This window comes from Aptenodytes patagonicus, chromosome 10 (assembly GCF_965638725.1).
Source record: "Aptenodytes patagonicus chromosome 10, bAptPat1.pri.cur, whole genome shotgun sequence".
Lineage (NCBI taxonomy): Eukaryota > Metazoa > Chordata > Aves > Sphenisciformes > Spheniscidae > Aptenodytes > Aptenodytes patagonicus.
Genome location: NC_134958.1, coordinates 21,152,225 through 21,165,330, shown reverse-complemented (window position 1 = coordinate 21,165,330; position 13,106 = coordinate 21,152,225). Strand labels below are relative to the sequence as shown.

General features: G+C 42.9%; 2 protein-coding genes across 3 annotated transcripts in view; one reads left to right on the top strand and one right to left on the bottom strand.

Moving 5' to 3' along the window:
- Positions 1–1,154, top strand: part of ETFA (electron transfer flavoprotein subunit alpha) — a 33,104-nt gene extending 31,950 nt beyond the window's left edge. Inside the window, exons 11-12 of the mRNA XM_076348447.1 lie at positions 51–131; positions 1,037–1,154. Of these exons, the coding sequence (XP_076204562.1) occupies positions 51–131; positions 1,037–1,075 (120 nt within the window). The 3' untranslated portion in view covers positions 1,076–1,154. The remainder of the gene's footprint in view (positions 1–50; positions 132–1,036) is intronic.
- Positions 1,155–1,173: 19 nt separating this feature from the next.
- TMEM266 (transmembrane protein 266) overlaps positions 1,174–13,106 on the bottom strand; it is an 89,272-nt gene continuing 77,339 nt past the window's right edge. For both annotated transcript variants that reach the window (XM_076348446.1, XM_076348445.1), the window contains exons 11-12: positions 6,707–6,757; positions 1,174–2,377 (exon numbers count right to left, since the gene is read on the bottom strand). In XM_076348446.1, coding sequence (XP_076204561.1) covers positions 1,785–2,377; positions 6,707–6,757 — 644 coding nt within the window. In that variant the 3' untranslated portion in view covers positions 1,174–1,784. The remainder of the gene's footprint in view (positions 2,378–6,706; positions 6,758–13,106) is intronic.

The window sequence follows — 13,106 nt, the reverse complement described above, 5'->3', positions numbered from 1 at the left end:
ATCTATATCTATATATTCATATTCACATGGTGCTTTACTGTTGCTTGCAGACCATTGTTGCTATTAACAAGGATCCAGAAGCTCCAATTTTCCAAGTGGCAGACTACGGACTGGTGGCAGACTTATTTCAGGTGAGGCTAAACTTGGAGATGCCCGGCATTACTGTTTCAGGGATCTAATGATAGCTTAGATAATAGAATCTAGCAGGTGTTAAAGAAAGATGTCTGTGTGAGGGTGTTTGCTTTGGGTTGTTTTGTTGAAGAATTTGCTTTACGATTTCATTATTTTCATGCTCAAAACTCAATCCCTGCAATAGAAGCTATCCTGTGTGTTGGGTGGGTGTCAGCCAGCCTGCCTCTAGTCTAGTTTCCTGAATAGGAACCATTTTGAGAAATAACTGCACATAGGTGCTTACATGTATTTTTAAGCTTTACAAAGTATGAAAGTACAGCGGTGCCAGGAGGAGTTCCAAATTTTTGCCTGGGCTTGCTGCCTTGCTGCCACCCATGAGGAACCCGTAGTTCTTCCTGGGAAAGCGGAGCTGTGAGCTAGCCCATGTCCAAGGGCCTACGGCTTGCATGTGCGAGCTGCCGGTGCGCACGTCCACACGTGTGACTGGCGGGAGCTTGTAGTGGCTCTGTGGAGAGGCGTGGGCAGAAACTCTGCCAGCACTTAATGCCATTCCTGAACTAATGCCCGCTGGCTCAGCGGTGAGCACGGGCCTTTTCATAAGCCAGAGACAAAGTCACATTCTGAAGAAACACCATGTAGACAATTTCCTTAATAAATTTTGTACGAATGCATTATTTCCACCTAATGGAAATGTAGCTCTCTTAAATAATTAAGAGGCTTTATTCAGCAGGAGAGAAGGGTGGGAGTGCTGTGAGCTGGGGTGGCCCACAGCCCCTGGAGTGGTGTGCTGGGCATGAGGGGTGGGAGGGTGGGGAGTGTAACTGGGGGTTGGGTGCTGCACATGGAGAGTTTGAGGGGGGTGTCAGAGGGAGAGCACGCGCTACCCCAGCACTGGTGTTTGCAGGCGGTGCCGGAGATGACTGAGCTCCTGAAGAAGAAATGAGCAATGGTGATGGGCCCTGCGCTGCAGCTGGGGTGTGGGGTGGGGAACTAAGGGCAAATAAAGGATTGTACTGGAAAGAGGTGGGGTCACTGCGCTGTTGGTTTTTTTTTGGTGGGCAATGGGACGGCAGAGAGTGGTGGTGGTGGGGTGGAAGAAAGGAAGGGAAGGATGGAAAGGGAATGCAAGAGGGATACAAGGCAGGAGGCAGTAAGTGTTTGTCAGTGTTTATTCCCATCCCCACTCCCCTCCCAGCTGCGCTCAGCTCCTGGGTAGGGTCAGGCCCGGGGGGCAGGCTGGGCCCAAGCTGTCCAGCAGCTCTGTCCTGCCCCTGGGCACTGTGGGCCTGTGCTGGCCCTGGACTGGTGGAAGGATCCATGGTGTTCCTTGCCACCATAGGTGGCAGGACAGGTCCACAGTCTGTCTGTCCCCCCAGGCACTGTGGGTCCATGTTGGCCTAAGACTGCTGGAAGGTCCATCGTGCCCCAGAGGACAGCGTAGGTCCCAGCTGGCCCAGAGCTGGTGGCAGGGCAGGTCTGTCATGTGCCACAGGCACTGGTGGGCAGAGGTGATGCTGGCTTGGCCCCAGGCTGGTGGCCATTGCAGGAGATACCACAGGTTGTCTCCAGCACTGCCACCTTGCCTGTGGCAGCTTTGTGACCCAGTGCGGTGAGTGTGTCCCCACAGCTGTCCCCATTCCCCCAGGCTGTCCCTATGCCTCGGGAACCCTGCCCAGCCGTGGCTCCGGGGGCCCCAGCGCCCCATACTTGTCATCAATCATCGGGGCACCCTGGGGGCAGTCGATGAGTGGCTTGAGCTGGAAGACGTCGAGGCTGTCCTGGTTCCTGCGGTTGTAGATGCTCAGCCGGTGGCCCAGAGCGGGGCTGGCCCCCACTGAGCCCGCTGGGCTGGGCAGCTTCAGGTTGACAGGATCCAGCCCCTTCTGCGCCAGGCAGGCCTCTTCCGACAGGGACGACAGCAGCTCCTGCACCACGGCGTGGGCCACCCGCTGCCCAGTGGGCGCAATGTCAGCCTGCGGGCCGGTGCCAGCCTCCGCAGCATCCTCGCAGGCCGTGCTGCAGTCCGGGGAGGAGCCGAGCGCCTGGCTGCTCTCGCTGCAGGCCTGGGTGCCCGAGCTGACGGTCGAGCGTGAGGCGCTGCCCGACGTGATGCTGGCAGACATCCCCGTGCTGCCCAGGCGCATCGGCACCTCCACTGTGAAGAGGTCAGAAGAGATGTTGGGGCGATGGACGTCGATGGCGGCGGTGGTGACCACACAGATTGCTGCCTCAGGGACACCGCTGTCTGCAGGGAACAGAGCACAGAGAGGCAGCTGAAAGCCCAGCTGGGCGGGGGGGGGGGCCCCATGAGCATCTTGAGAGCTGGGGCCTGTGGCAGCTGGGTGGGAAACACCCCCCACTGTGCCTCTGCCCCCTCTGTTGTCGGTGACACCCTGGTGTAGCTTTTCAGGGTCTAGTTCATATGTATATAAAATAAATAGCTACTGTACCACACACCCCCTTCACTTACACAGCTGTTTTTATATACACAGCTGTAGAGAGAGATGCACATCTTTATGGAGAGAGAGGTACCGCGCCATAGATATAAAATGGGCATCTACATATAATACCATATACCTCCAGATGTGTGTACGTATTATATAAAATGCCTGTGTGTATATACACAGGTCTATAATTACACATTATCTAGCTTTACACACACCCCTTTATATATAAATGTGAAAAGTGAGAATGTATATAAAGCGGTATACATATATGGAAATATAGCTATACATAAACACATCCCCGCAAAACCTTTTATTTATGTAGCTTGTAAAATATATATATATCTTTGTGTCTAGACACACACATCTTTTATATATCATGTATATAATGAGGGTGTATAGAGAGGGCTATTAATATATCAATAGTATTGCATACATCTATTACATGTACACACTTTATATATACACACAGTATATATACTATGTAGGTATATACACACACACATTCTTTATATAAAGATTTATTCATATAGATACGGGGAATATGTGTGTATATGTATAAGGAGCTGCATATATAATACATTATACCTACTGATGGACACACAGACACTGTGTATATACACTACCTAGTACACAGTCCCCCCTTTACATACACTTAACTACCTACTGTTAAAACAGACTACAAACGCAACCCTACTGTTTTTATATATGTGTGTGTATATATACATATGTACTACATCATACCTATACATGAACACCCACCCCTTATTTATATAGATTTAAATTACATACACACACACACACCTTTTTATATATCTTCATATGTATATAACGGGGATGTATATACAGCTATAAATAATACTGTACACCTATATATATGTGCACACACATACATATTATATAAAATACATAGGTGTATATACACAGTCTCTCCCCCCCCCATTTTATATACATATAATCTTTATATAGAGATTTATCCGTATAGATACAGGGAATATATGTCTGTGTGTATATACAAGCCCCATATGTAATACATTATACCTATATATGTACATTTTTCTATGTATACACACACATACTCTATAGTACATAGTCCCCCCTTTAAATACATATGATTATCTATTGGTAAACAGAACACACACACACACACCCCTTTATATATAAATGTATGTATATATACACATATAATTATCTACCTTTAAACAGAATACATGTGCACGCTTTCTGTGTATATATTGGGGTATACACAGATAAGAACATCATACCTATATGTGAACACACACCTCCCTTTTTATGCATTTCCATGTATATTACGGAGATGTAGAGGGGTATTCATCTATAAATAATACTGTATATCTACATATATATGCACACACACATATTATATAATACATAGGTATACATAGACACACTCACACACCCCCACCCCCCTATTTAATATACACATAATCTTTGTATAGAGGTTTATCCATATAGATATGGGGAATATATATATGTGTGTATATATGAGCCCCATATATAGAGAGTACATAAAGTATATATAATGCTTACCTTTATATAGAAATGTATATCTCACTGTGTATGTATACATAGGGAATGTAGATATGGGGATATACATATGTAATTAATACATTATACCTATACATGAACACACACAAAATTGTATGTATATACACACAGTCACTCACACCTCTCCCTCATCTATCCTTTTAAACATACATACACCTGTGTATCGACTCATACATCTTTATATATAGCCATGTATATAATGGGGATGTATATAGAGGGATATACACAAATAAAAATAATACTGTATACCTATATGTGTATGCACATACATATTTTTTATAGAGATATATAATTTATGTGTGTAGATAGTCTTTCACACACATATATACAGATCTACATTATACCTATATATGCATACATACTTTATACATACTACAGAATACATACAAAATCTGTAAGTATATAGTCACACACACACACCTTTAAATATTTATTATATATAACGTATCTATGAATATGCAGTTATTCACACATACACACAACCCTTTATGTATCTTATATAGACTTACATATGTATACATACACAGACATATCTTTATATATATATTCATGTATATATATGGATAAAGATATTACATACATTATATCTACATATGCACATACACATTCATATTTTATAATACATATAAAAAATATATATATACACAATCACGCACAAACACCTTTGCAGATCTTTACATATATACAAACATATGTAGACATATATTCATATGCACACAGACATATCCATATCTTAATATATAAATATATCCATGTATATATATGGGGATATAGATAAATAAGACATCATACCTCTATATATACACATACACACATACATTCATATTTTATATAATACAGAATACATACAAAATATGTATGTATATACACAGACACAACTTTAATAAGCATATATATATCTCTCCATGTATATCAATGTAGGGATGCATCTACAGATATAATACATTATACGTGTGTATATATATATTTACAACTCACATTTATTTATTCTTATGTTACATATACATCTATCTATATATATAGAGAGTACATAAAGTATATATAATGCTTACCTTTATATAGAAATGTATATATGTGTGTATGTATATATGGGGGTATAACTATGTAATACATTATACATAGATACATTTTTTATGCCTCTAATATATATAGTTATATTCAGAGACCATCTCTCCTTCTCTCTCACACCCCCCCACCCCTTTACATATATCTTTATATATTTTTATAGATTTAATATAAGTATTTAGATAAAATATGTATAGACACAGCCTCTTACACACATCTTTATATGTATATAGACATATACATATATCTTTATGTATATCCACAGTCACACACATACCTTTATACATATATAAACCTTCTCTCATATATATATAGGGATGTATGTATGTTTGGAGATACATATAAGATACATTATACACATATGTACAAACATGTATTTTTACTTATGTTGTTTTATATATATGTATGTATATCTATGTATGTATATTGGTTTGTGTGTATATATGTGGGATATACATATATAATACATTATAGATTTATATGCATACACATATACACACAATTTTATACATATAATATGTATGTATATACAGACACATCCTTATATAGATGTATGTATCTTTTTAGATATGTCTATATTTCACTGTGTGTATACATACGATATATAGGGATGTACATATGGGATATATGCATATATTATAAGTGTATACACATATATACATACTTTCTATATGTTATATGTACGTGTATATGCAGACACTTTTTTTAATATATCCCCACATATATATGGGTGTGTATATATGAGGCTATACATATAGAATACATTATACCCACCCACTTTTTTTTATATCTATATGAAATTTTATATACGTAAGGGGGGGGGGGGGTGTACACCCCCTGCCCCACCTGGCTTACCGTGCCTGCTCAGCCTCCTCCCAGCAACGGCAGCCCCGTGCCAGGCAGGCGGTGCCCAGCCGCCCGAGCACCGCAAGGCCCCTCGGCCCTGGGCTGGGGCTGACCCGCAGCGCGGGGCCTGCCCAGCCCCGACCGCATGCAGAGAGCCCTCCGTGCCGGCGGGACGCCTGCCCGGGGACATCCATTTGAAGCCTGACCTCAGGTCACAGACCGTGCCTGCCACTGAGGTTTCCTACCATTCAGTTCAACCTTTCTGAAAGGTTCCCAGCATGGTGCTGGGCTAAGCCAACTCCCCGCTGCTTTTCTCTTCATTTATTTTGTCCACGCTGTTCATTCTCGGGCCCATTCGAACCGCTCCGCAGACTGGACAGCCTAGCTAGGGGGAATTAACCTCTCCCAGATCACCAAACTATTATGAGTGCCTTCAGCAGGAGCAAACCTGGGGCTCTTCAACCTTTAGAGAATTACTACTGGGGGACAAACTTCCATGGAGCAACCCAAAAGATGGCACGGTGGGTTTCATTTCCAGGATGGATCTACATCATTGTTCAGTCTCACCTGGTTTATGGCACATGCACCTGGTTTACGGTGCATGGCAAAAATGCAGTTCACATTTACATTTTCAAGCAAAACTTACTTACCACTGCTAGGCTCACTGCGGTATCGACTGATGTAATTATTCATGTCATCCTCTGAAAGAACAAAAAGGCAGCCATTAGAAGACTATTTATTTGATTAAATGGTTGAAATTCCACCCCATGAAAGGCTCTCCTCTGCCCTGTATGCCCAGAGCAGGTACACTTACACCACCGAGTCATAGAATCATAGAATCATTGAGGTTGGAAAAGACCTCTAAGATCATCGAGTCCAACCGTCAACCCAACACCACCACCCACTAAACCATGTCCCTAAGTGCCTCCTTCCACACGGTTACTCTTCAGAAAGGGAGGCACTGCGTACCACTTGTGACCTGAGCTGCCTTCTCACTCACGTTCACATTAGTCTCTCCCTGGTGAGACCCCGCGCCCCTGGGAGAGCCCAAGCACCCCCCACTCCCTACCAGTCTGCAGCCAGCCCCTTATTCTGCCAAGGAGCTCTCCAGGTAGGGGCACTGGGAGGACAGGTTTTATTTCTCCTATAGGGATACTTCTATTTTCTTTCAATTTTTTTTTTTTTTTTCCATGTGGCCCAACACCGCTCCTCATTTTCATTTGCAATCCCTTCCTGGGACCTATGCTGCTGCCATGCTGAACAGCAACGCCATAACCATTGCTCCTGAGCGGCTTCCCTGTGGTTCTGCACTCTCTCTTTCCTTTTATAGTGTTTTTAACTTGTTCCTGTGAAACGCAGTTGACCTAAAAAAAAAAGAGGAAACACTGTCCAGTATGTTTCCAGAAGAATGGCTAGAACTTCCCCTGTTCTGCCTTGGATGACAAGGCCAATAAAAGCCACACGAGTTTACCAAAACAAGTGGAAATGCCTCTCCAGCTCAGCACAAGCGCTGCTGTGGGAAACAAAAGACCAGCCAGACAAGCGAGCTCTCTAGCAGTTGTAAATCTAGATGTAAAACTAAAATGTAGTTTTAATGTGTAAGTCCCTACTTCTAAAATAACGTCTTCTTTTATCCATTCAGAATGAATAGAGAGAGTTATTTTGTTGTATATTACATATACATGTCAGATATAGCATATTAACATTACATTATCTGTTGGCTTAAAATATACTGTAAAGAAAGATTTTTACAAGTCAAGGGTGTAGCACTACACTTGTAGTACATACATGAGAGCTGCACCTGAACTTCAATAATGGTGAGGTAAAAATGAAGACATGACCGCAAAAGGGAAAGCAGCAGCTACGTTGCATATACAGATTTTAGATGCTGCAGATGACGGTGGGATTTCCCGTTACCTTACAGAAAAGCAGAACATTTTACAGTTGCCGAAAAAGAAAATAACAAACTCCTCTTGTTGCAATTCTGAGCAGCACGCAAGTATCGCTGCTAAGAAAACAGTATCGGCAATCCAGGAAGAATTTCAAGCTTCCAAGCAACCTGACCTGCCCAATTTGTGGTGTATCGTGTGCTCTAAAAGCATGCTCTCCTTTTAAGTGCTCTTTTTGATACCATGTTTCAGGAAACCATGCTCATCCCTTTGAGCCAGATTTCCTTCATCCCCCTGGGTCTCTGTGGCTACAGTCCTGCCTTTTCACAGCACATTGCGGTTTGCAGGTGAAAGAAACAGATGTTTTCTGGGGAACACTTTCTCCACACAACAAGACCCAAACCACTAAGCACTCTGTACCTGAAATAGCTGCACTCATAAGAAGGCAATCTAACCTGACACTGAAAGGCAGCATGGTTGTTTTCCTTGTTTCATTGGATCTTAAAAGCTTTTTTGGCCCTTGTTGATCTTTAAATGCCTGCAGTCAGAGGTGTGGCTTTGTGCTAATGTCTGAGTTTAAAAAAGAGGCCTCAGAGTAGCTCAAGGCAATGCCACTGAATTAGGAGAACATTGCAAGGCTTTTCAGCTATCTGCTACTAAAATACACTTCATTTCAATCATGCATAATTTATACTCTAAATGCCACCAAGCCTGCCAGCCTGTATAGATACAGGTTCTTGTTCAGGCATGGAACCTTCAGCTACAGTCAGAAAATACCTGCATATCTCTATTTCTGGTAATGCACTTTCATCATATTTAACAGAGCCTAATTCTAAGCAGAGAAATGAGGAAAACAGAACTACAGTTTGGCCTGGACGAGGGCGTGTTCTGCACGTGGGGGTCGTCCCTCCTCATCACCTGGCAAAAACACAAGACCACGCTCTGTGCAATGCATGGGGGACTGGGGTGCTCTCCTTTCCTTTGGCTCTCTCTAAAGTCTGCACCAAATGCCAAGATCCTTTGCCCTGAAGACAGAAAACAACTTGGAAAAGTTATTCATCTGCTTTTCATGTCTTATGGCAAGGCTCAAGTCAAGTCTCCTTTAGGATTGCATACATTTACTGCCCTGGCCATCTGCCTGTCAACTAACAGAATGTACCAGGGCACTGTTTTCAAACCGATCAGTTGCTTTCAAACCAATTTAGCAAAGAGATACAGACTACTCTTTGTATCAGCAAAGGCCAACACCGAACACCTGAAAAGGAAAGCCTGTAATGCACTCACTCAGATCCCTTTGAGTGCTGAGGACAATCACAGATTGTCCTGGCAGCGTGTGACCGCTTGCACACAAGATTGGGAGAGCTGCCTCGCTGCCTACTTTCATGTTATTATGCAATGGCCTTACTAACGTCATCGGTTTACGTTGCTTATCTATCTATAAATAAAAAAAATATATGTGTATGTAAAATATAAAATATGTGTGTGTGTGTGTGTGTGTATATTTACCTTGAATAGTTTCTTATGAATAAAAAACAATAAAGAGTAATGGAATAACAACAGCAGAATAAATATTTCAACAACAGATTAAGTTTCTGAATGATTACATTAAAGCAAACTGACAATTAACAAACTCATCTTAGTCATATGGGAGTCTCAGCTACTTTGGGCATAAAAGGCTAGAAACAATTCCAGTTATCTCTCATTATATTCCACATTGCTGAAAGCAAGGAGTTTAAAAAAAACCACCACAAATATACAACTGAAAGCAACTATTCGTGCATATAAAATGTAGACACAAATAAAAAGTACGGTACTGCACAGTACTGTGGAACACTGCTTAAGTACTTTATGGTGATTTACAATGAGATGAAGTCCCCCCTGCTCAGTATGTGCCGTCAAATGGGATCAGGAGTACAACTACATTTGCAGCTGGCGGCGTGTAGGAAGCTCGTATGGGTAAGTAGGGGAGACCAGCTTTTACAAGAGGGGCAGATTGCTTATATTATTTAAATTCTACATGGTGTTTTCTGCTGTCAGTGTATTTTAGTTTCAGCTCCAGAAAGGGAGTTGTCTTGAGAAATACTTCATTCTTCATAGTTTCCCTGTTTTTTTTTTAAACTTTTTTTTTTTTCTTATTTCTGCCACCTTGGCATTTGCAGGATCCAGAAGACTTAATCTTCCTCCTTTCCTAAAAATAAACCCATCTCTTCAAATATACAGCAATGTTACCCTGCACTTCCTTTTCCAGAAGAGAAACTTTCCATTTAAAAGTCCTTAGCTATAACGATGCCCAAACAGTATTGATAGTAAATTAAGGAACCGACAGTAAGCAGAAAGAAAAAGCATCTCCCTCTTATTTCCTCTGGAAATGGCAACCTTAGAAAAATGTCTATGGATGGTGACTCAGATCCTCTTGCTAGATGCACCAGGAGGAATCATAGAATCATGGAACCATTTAGGTTGGAAAAGACCTTTAAGATCATCGAGTCCAACTGTAAACCTAACACTGCCAAGCCCACCACTAAACCATGCCCCTAAGTGCCACGTCTTACCCCCAGGAAATCTGGTGACAAATCTGGTGATGAAGATCCAATAGTTGAGAGTTGAGAATGTAGAATGGAAAGAGTGAGGCAGCTCTTCCCCATGTGAAAACCCATCCTAACCTGTGGTGAACAAGGATGGTTCTACAATCTTCCCTGGAAAGCGAGAGCGATGGGAAGCAGTAAGATATGCAGCAGCACTGCGGAGGAATTCATCCGAGAGAAGGTTTTGCTGGGCCGGGGAAGGAACGAGCAGAAACAGGCTGTTCTCTATGGTCCACGAGCAGTATTTGCTCAAGTAGTGTAGGGTGTGAACGACTGCCAAAATAGCATGACAAAACGATGAGACACCTGGAACTGCTTCACCTACTAGTGGAAGACGGCAACTATATAACTGAAAGAGGTGAGGCAGCAGAGTAATGTGGGACCACAGATCGACAGGAGGGCTGACTCCAAGAGGATCAGGACTTTTTGCTAGACAGAAGAGAGTGTCTGGTTGGGAAGGTTGCTCAGACTCCTACCTATCTCGCATAAAACCACACCAGCCTTCCTTGACACTGTAACCAACCACTTCTGTGAGCCTGTAAGTGCAGTAAAGTCAAATCAAGAAGGGGAAGTCAGTCTCATCTCTTAGCCTGCTACCCAAATCTCTGTTATTGAAAAAACGTGCGGTTCTTGGTCAGGATCTGTCTGACAGCTACTGGATTTTGCCTGATGAAGGTTTTCAAATTATCTGCCTGTTCTTTTCCTGCAAGATTCAGACCACACACTAAAACGATTCAGGGAGTAATAAACTATTTAGAGTACAGACCCATATAATCTCATCTGACCCAAGAGACAACGTTGCAATCTCCCTCTCCTGGCCCTATAAAAACCTAATAAATTTGGTGAAACGCATAAATGACATTCCACCCAAGGCAGATCTCTCTCTTAGTTCTATAATCCCTCAACGGTGACCTTTAATTGTTTCATCAATGACTTTAGTGAATGAGTTTGCAAAACCCCTGCATACAATAAATACCATTTGCACATCTTTTAGATTAGAGGCCTTAAAAAAGGGATTTCTTTTGAAGTATTTCATTATTATTTTACTTCACATTTTTATTGCCATTGATTGTACTGCCGTCTGTCTCTCAAAGCTGAATTTTCTGAACTGGAAGGTTATTTTTTCTGCTGTGTAGCCTCCCACTGAGGATGTGAGTCCTTAGAGTAATGTCTTACCCCGACTTTCCTCCAGAAAGCAATCTTTACTGGGAGGTTTCTAAAGAAGCAGATCTTTCATCTCCATCACTGCTATCTGACACTGGCATATTCTTAAAGTACCACTACCACTTAGAAGCATTTGGGAAAGAAAAGTGGGATAAAATGCACTTTGCAATAAACCCCACTAAGATACACTCTCAGCAGGGAGGTTTTTCAAGGCACAAGTTATAAGATCAAGTTATTGCTCCCTAAACGCTTCTAGAAATAAGAAAAGTGAGGACAGCCACGCTGCTCTGACACTAGCCAATAACACTGCCACAACCTGACTTTGCCCAAAAAGAACATAGCTTTAGTATGACACTGTAGCGCAGTAAGAAAGGAAGACAGAATGTACATAAAAAAGGACATCTATAGGCGTTTCTGAGCGCAGACTGGCAGTCCACGGGGGAAGATTCCCTAACGAAGCTGTAACCTTCCTAGGGAGTTTTCCCCTGCAGATTGCTACGCAGTCTCTGGCATTCCAGATCTGTCTGACCTTGGCCATCTGAACTTCATCACCACCGAATTCTCAGCCAGACCTAACCTCCTCTTCTCCTCAGCAGTCCAAGTATAGCTCAGTGCTCGCTTGTAAGTTCATTTATTAAGGCATATGCATGCTCCCTAGGCTGTGCTGCACTGTCTAGTTCACCTTTCTGGTCTTGTGCAAGATGACCTGAGCAGAGCTTTTTCCCCTTTGCTTTGCTGGCCCTAGAAGGTCTCTCTCCCTTTCCCTCTAGCAACATGGAAAGTTTGTGCCAAGAGGAAACACGAACAGCCAGCTGGCACTTTCCAGGAGACTTCCCCTGCTTTTCAAAGGAAGGCAGATTGCCACATTAGTGCAAGCTGCAGTACTCACACGACTGTTCCATTCACACGGATACCCAGTCCCTGCAGGGGTTGGACGGACGCCTGAGCATGTGGATAATCCACCTTGAGAGGAACTGTCAGAGTTAGCTTGCACAGAAAACAGAGCAACAGATTCAGCCTGGTTCTAAGAAAGAAATCAACCTGAGATGGAAGTGGTTGTGCAGAAGGAAACCCTGGGATATGGAACAGGCTCCATTATCAGCAGATACAGCTGGGACAGAAAAACTGGGACAGAAAACCAAAATCCTTAACTGACAACACACTGGGTGGCTTTGGCCCTCGCTTTAGCAGATCATGCTGCAGGAGCACTGTGTGCCGAGTTGAGCGTGGCTGAGATGCAAGACATCTGTGTGTCAGCATGGCTGGTGGCTTTGGGTAGAGGATGGCCTGGGGGACCTCTCAATGCTCTTTCCAATCTTGTTCTCTATGAATATGGATCAGCAGATCCAGATCTGAGTTGGCTTGTTACAGTCAGCCTGAAGCAAACACAGAGGAACTTGGGTCTGTCTCTG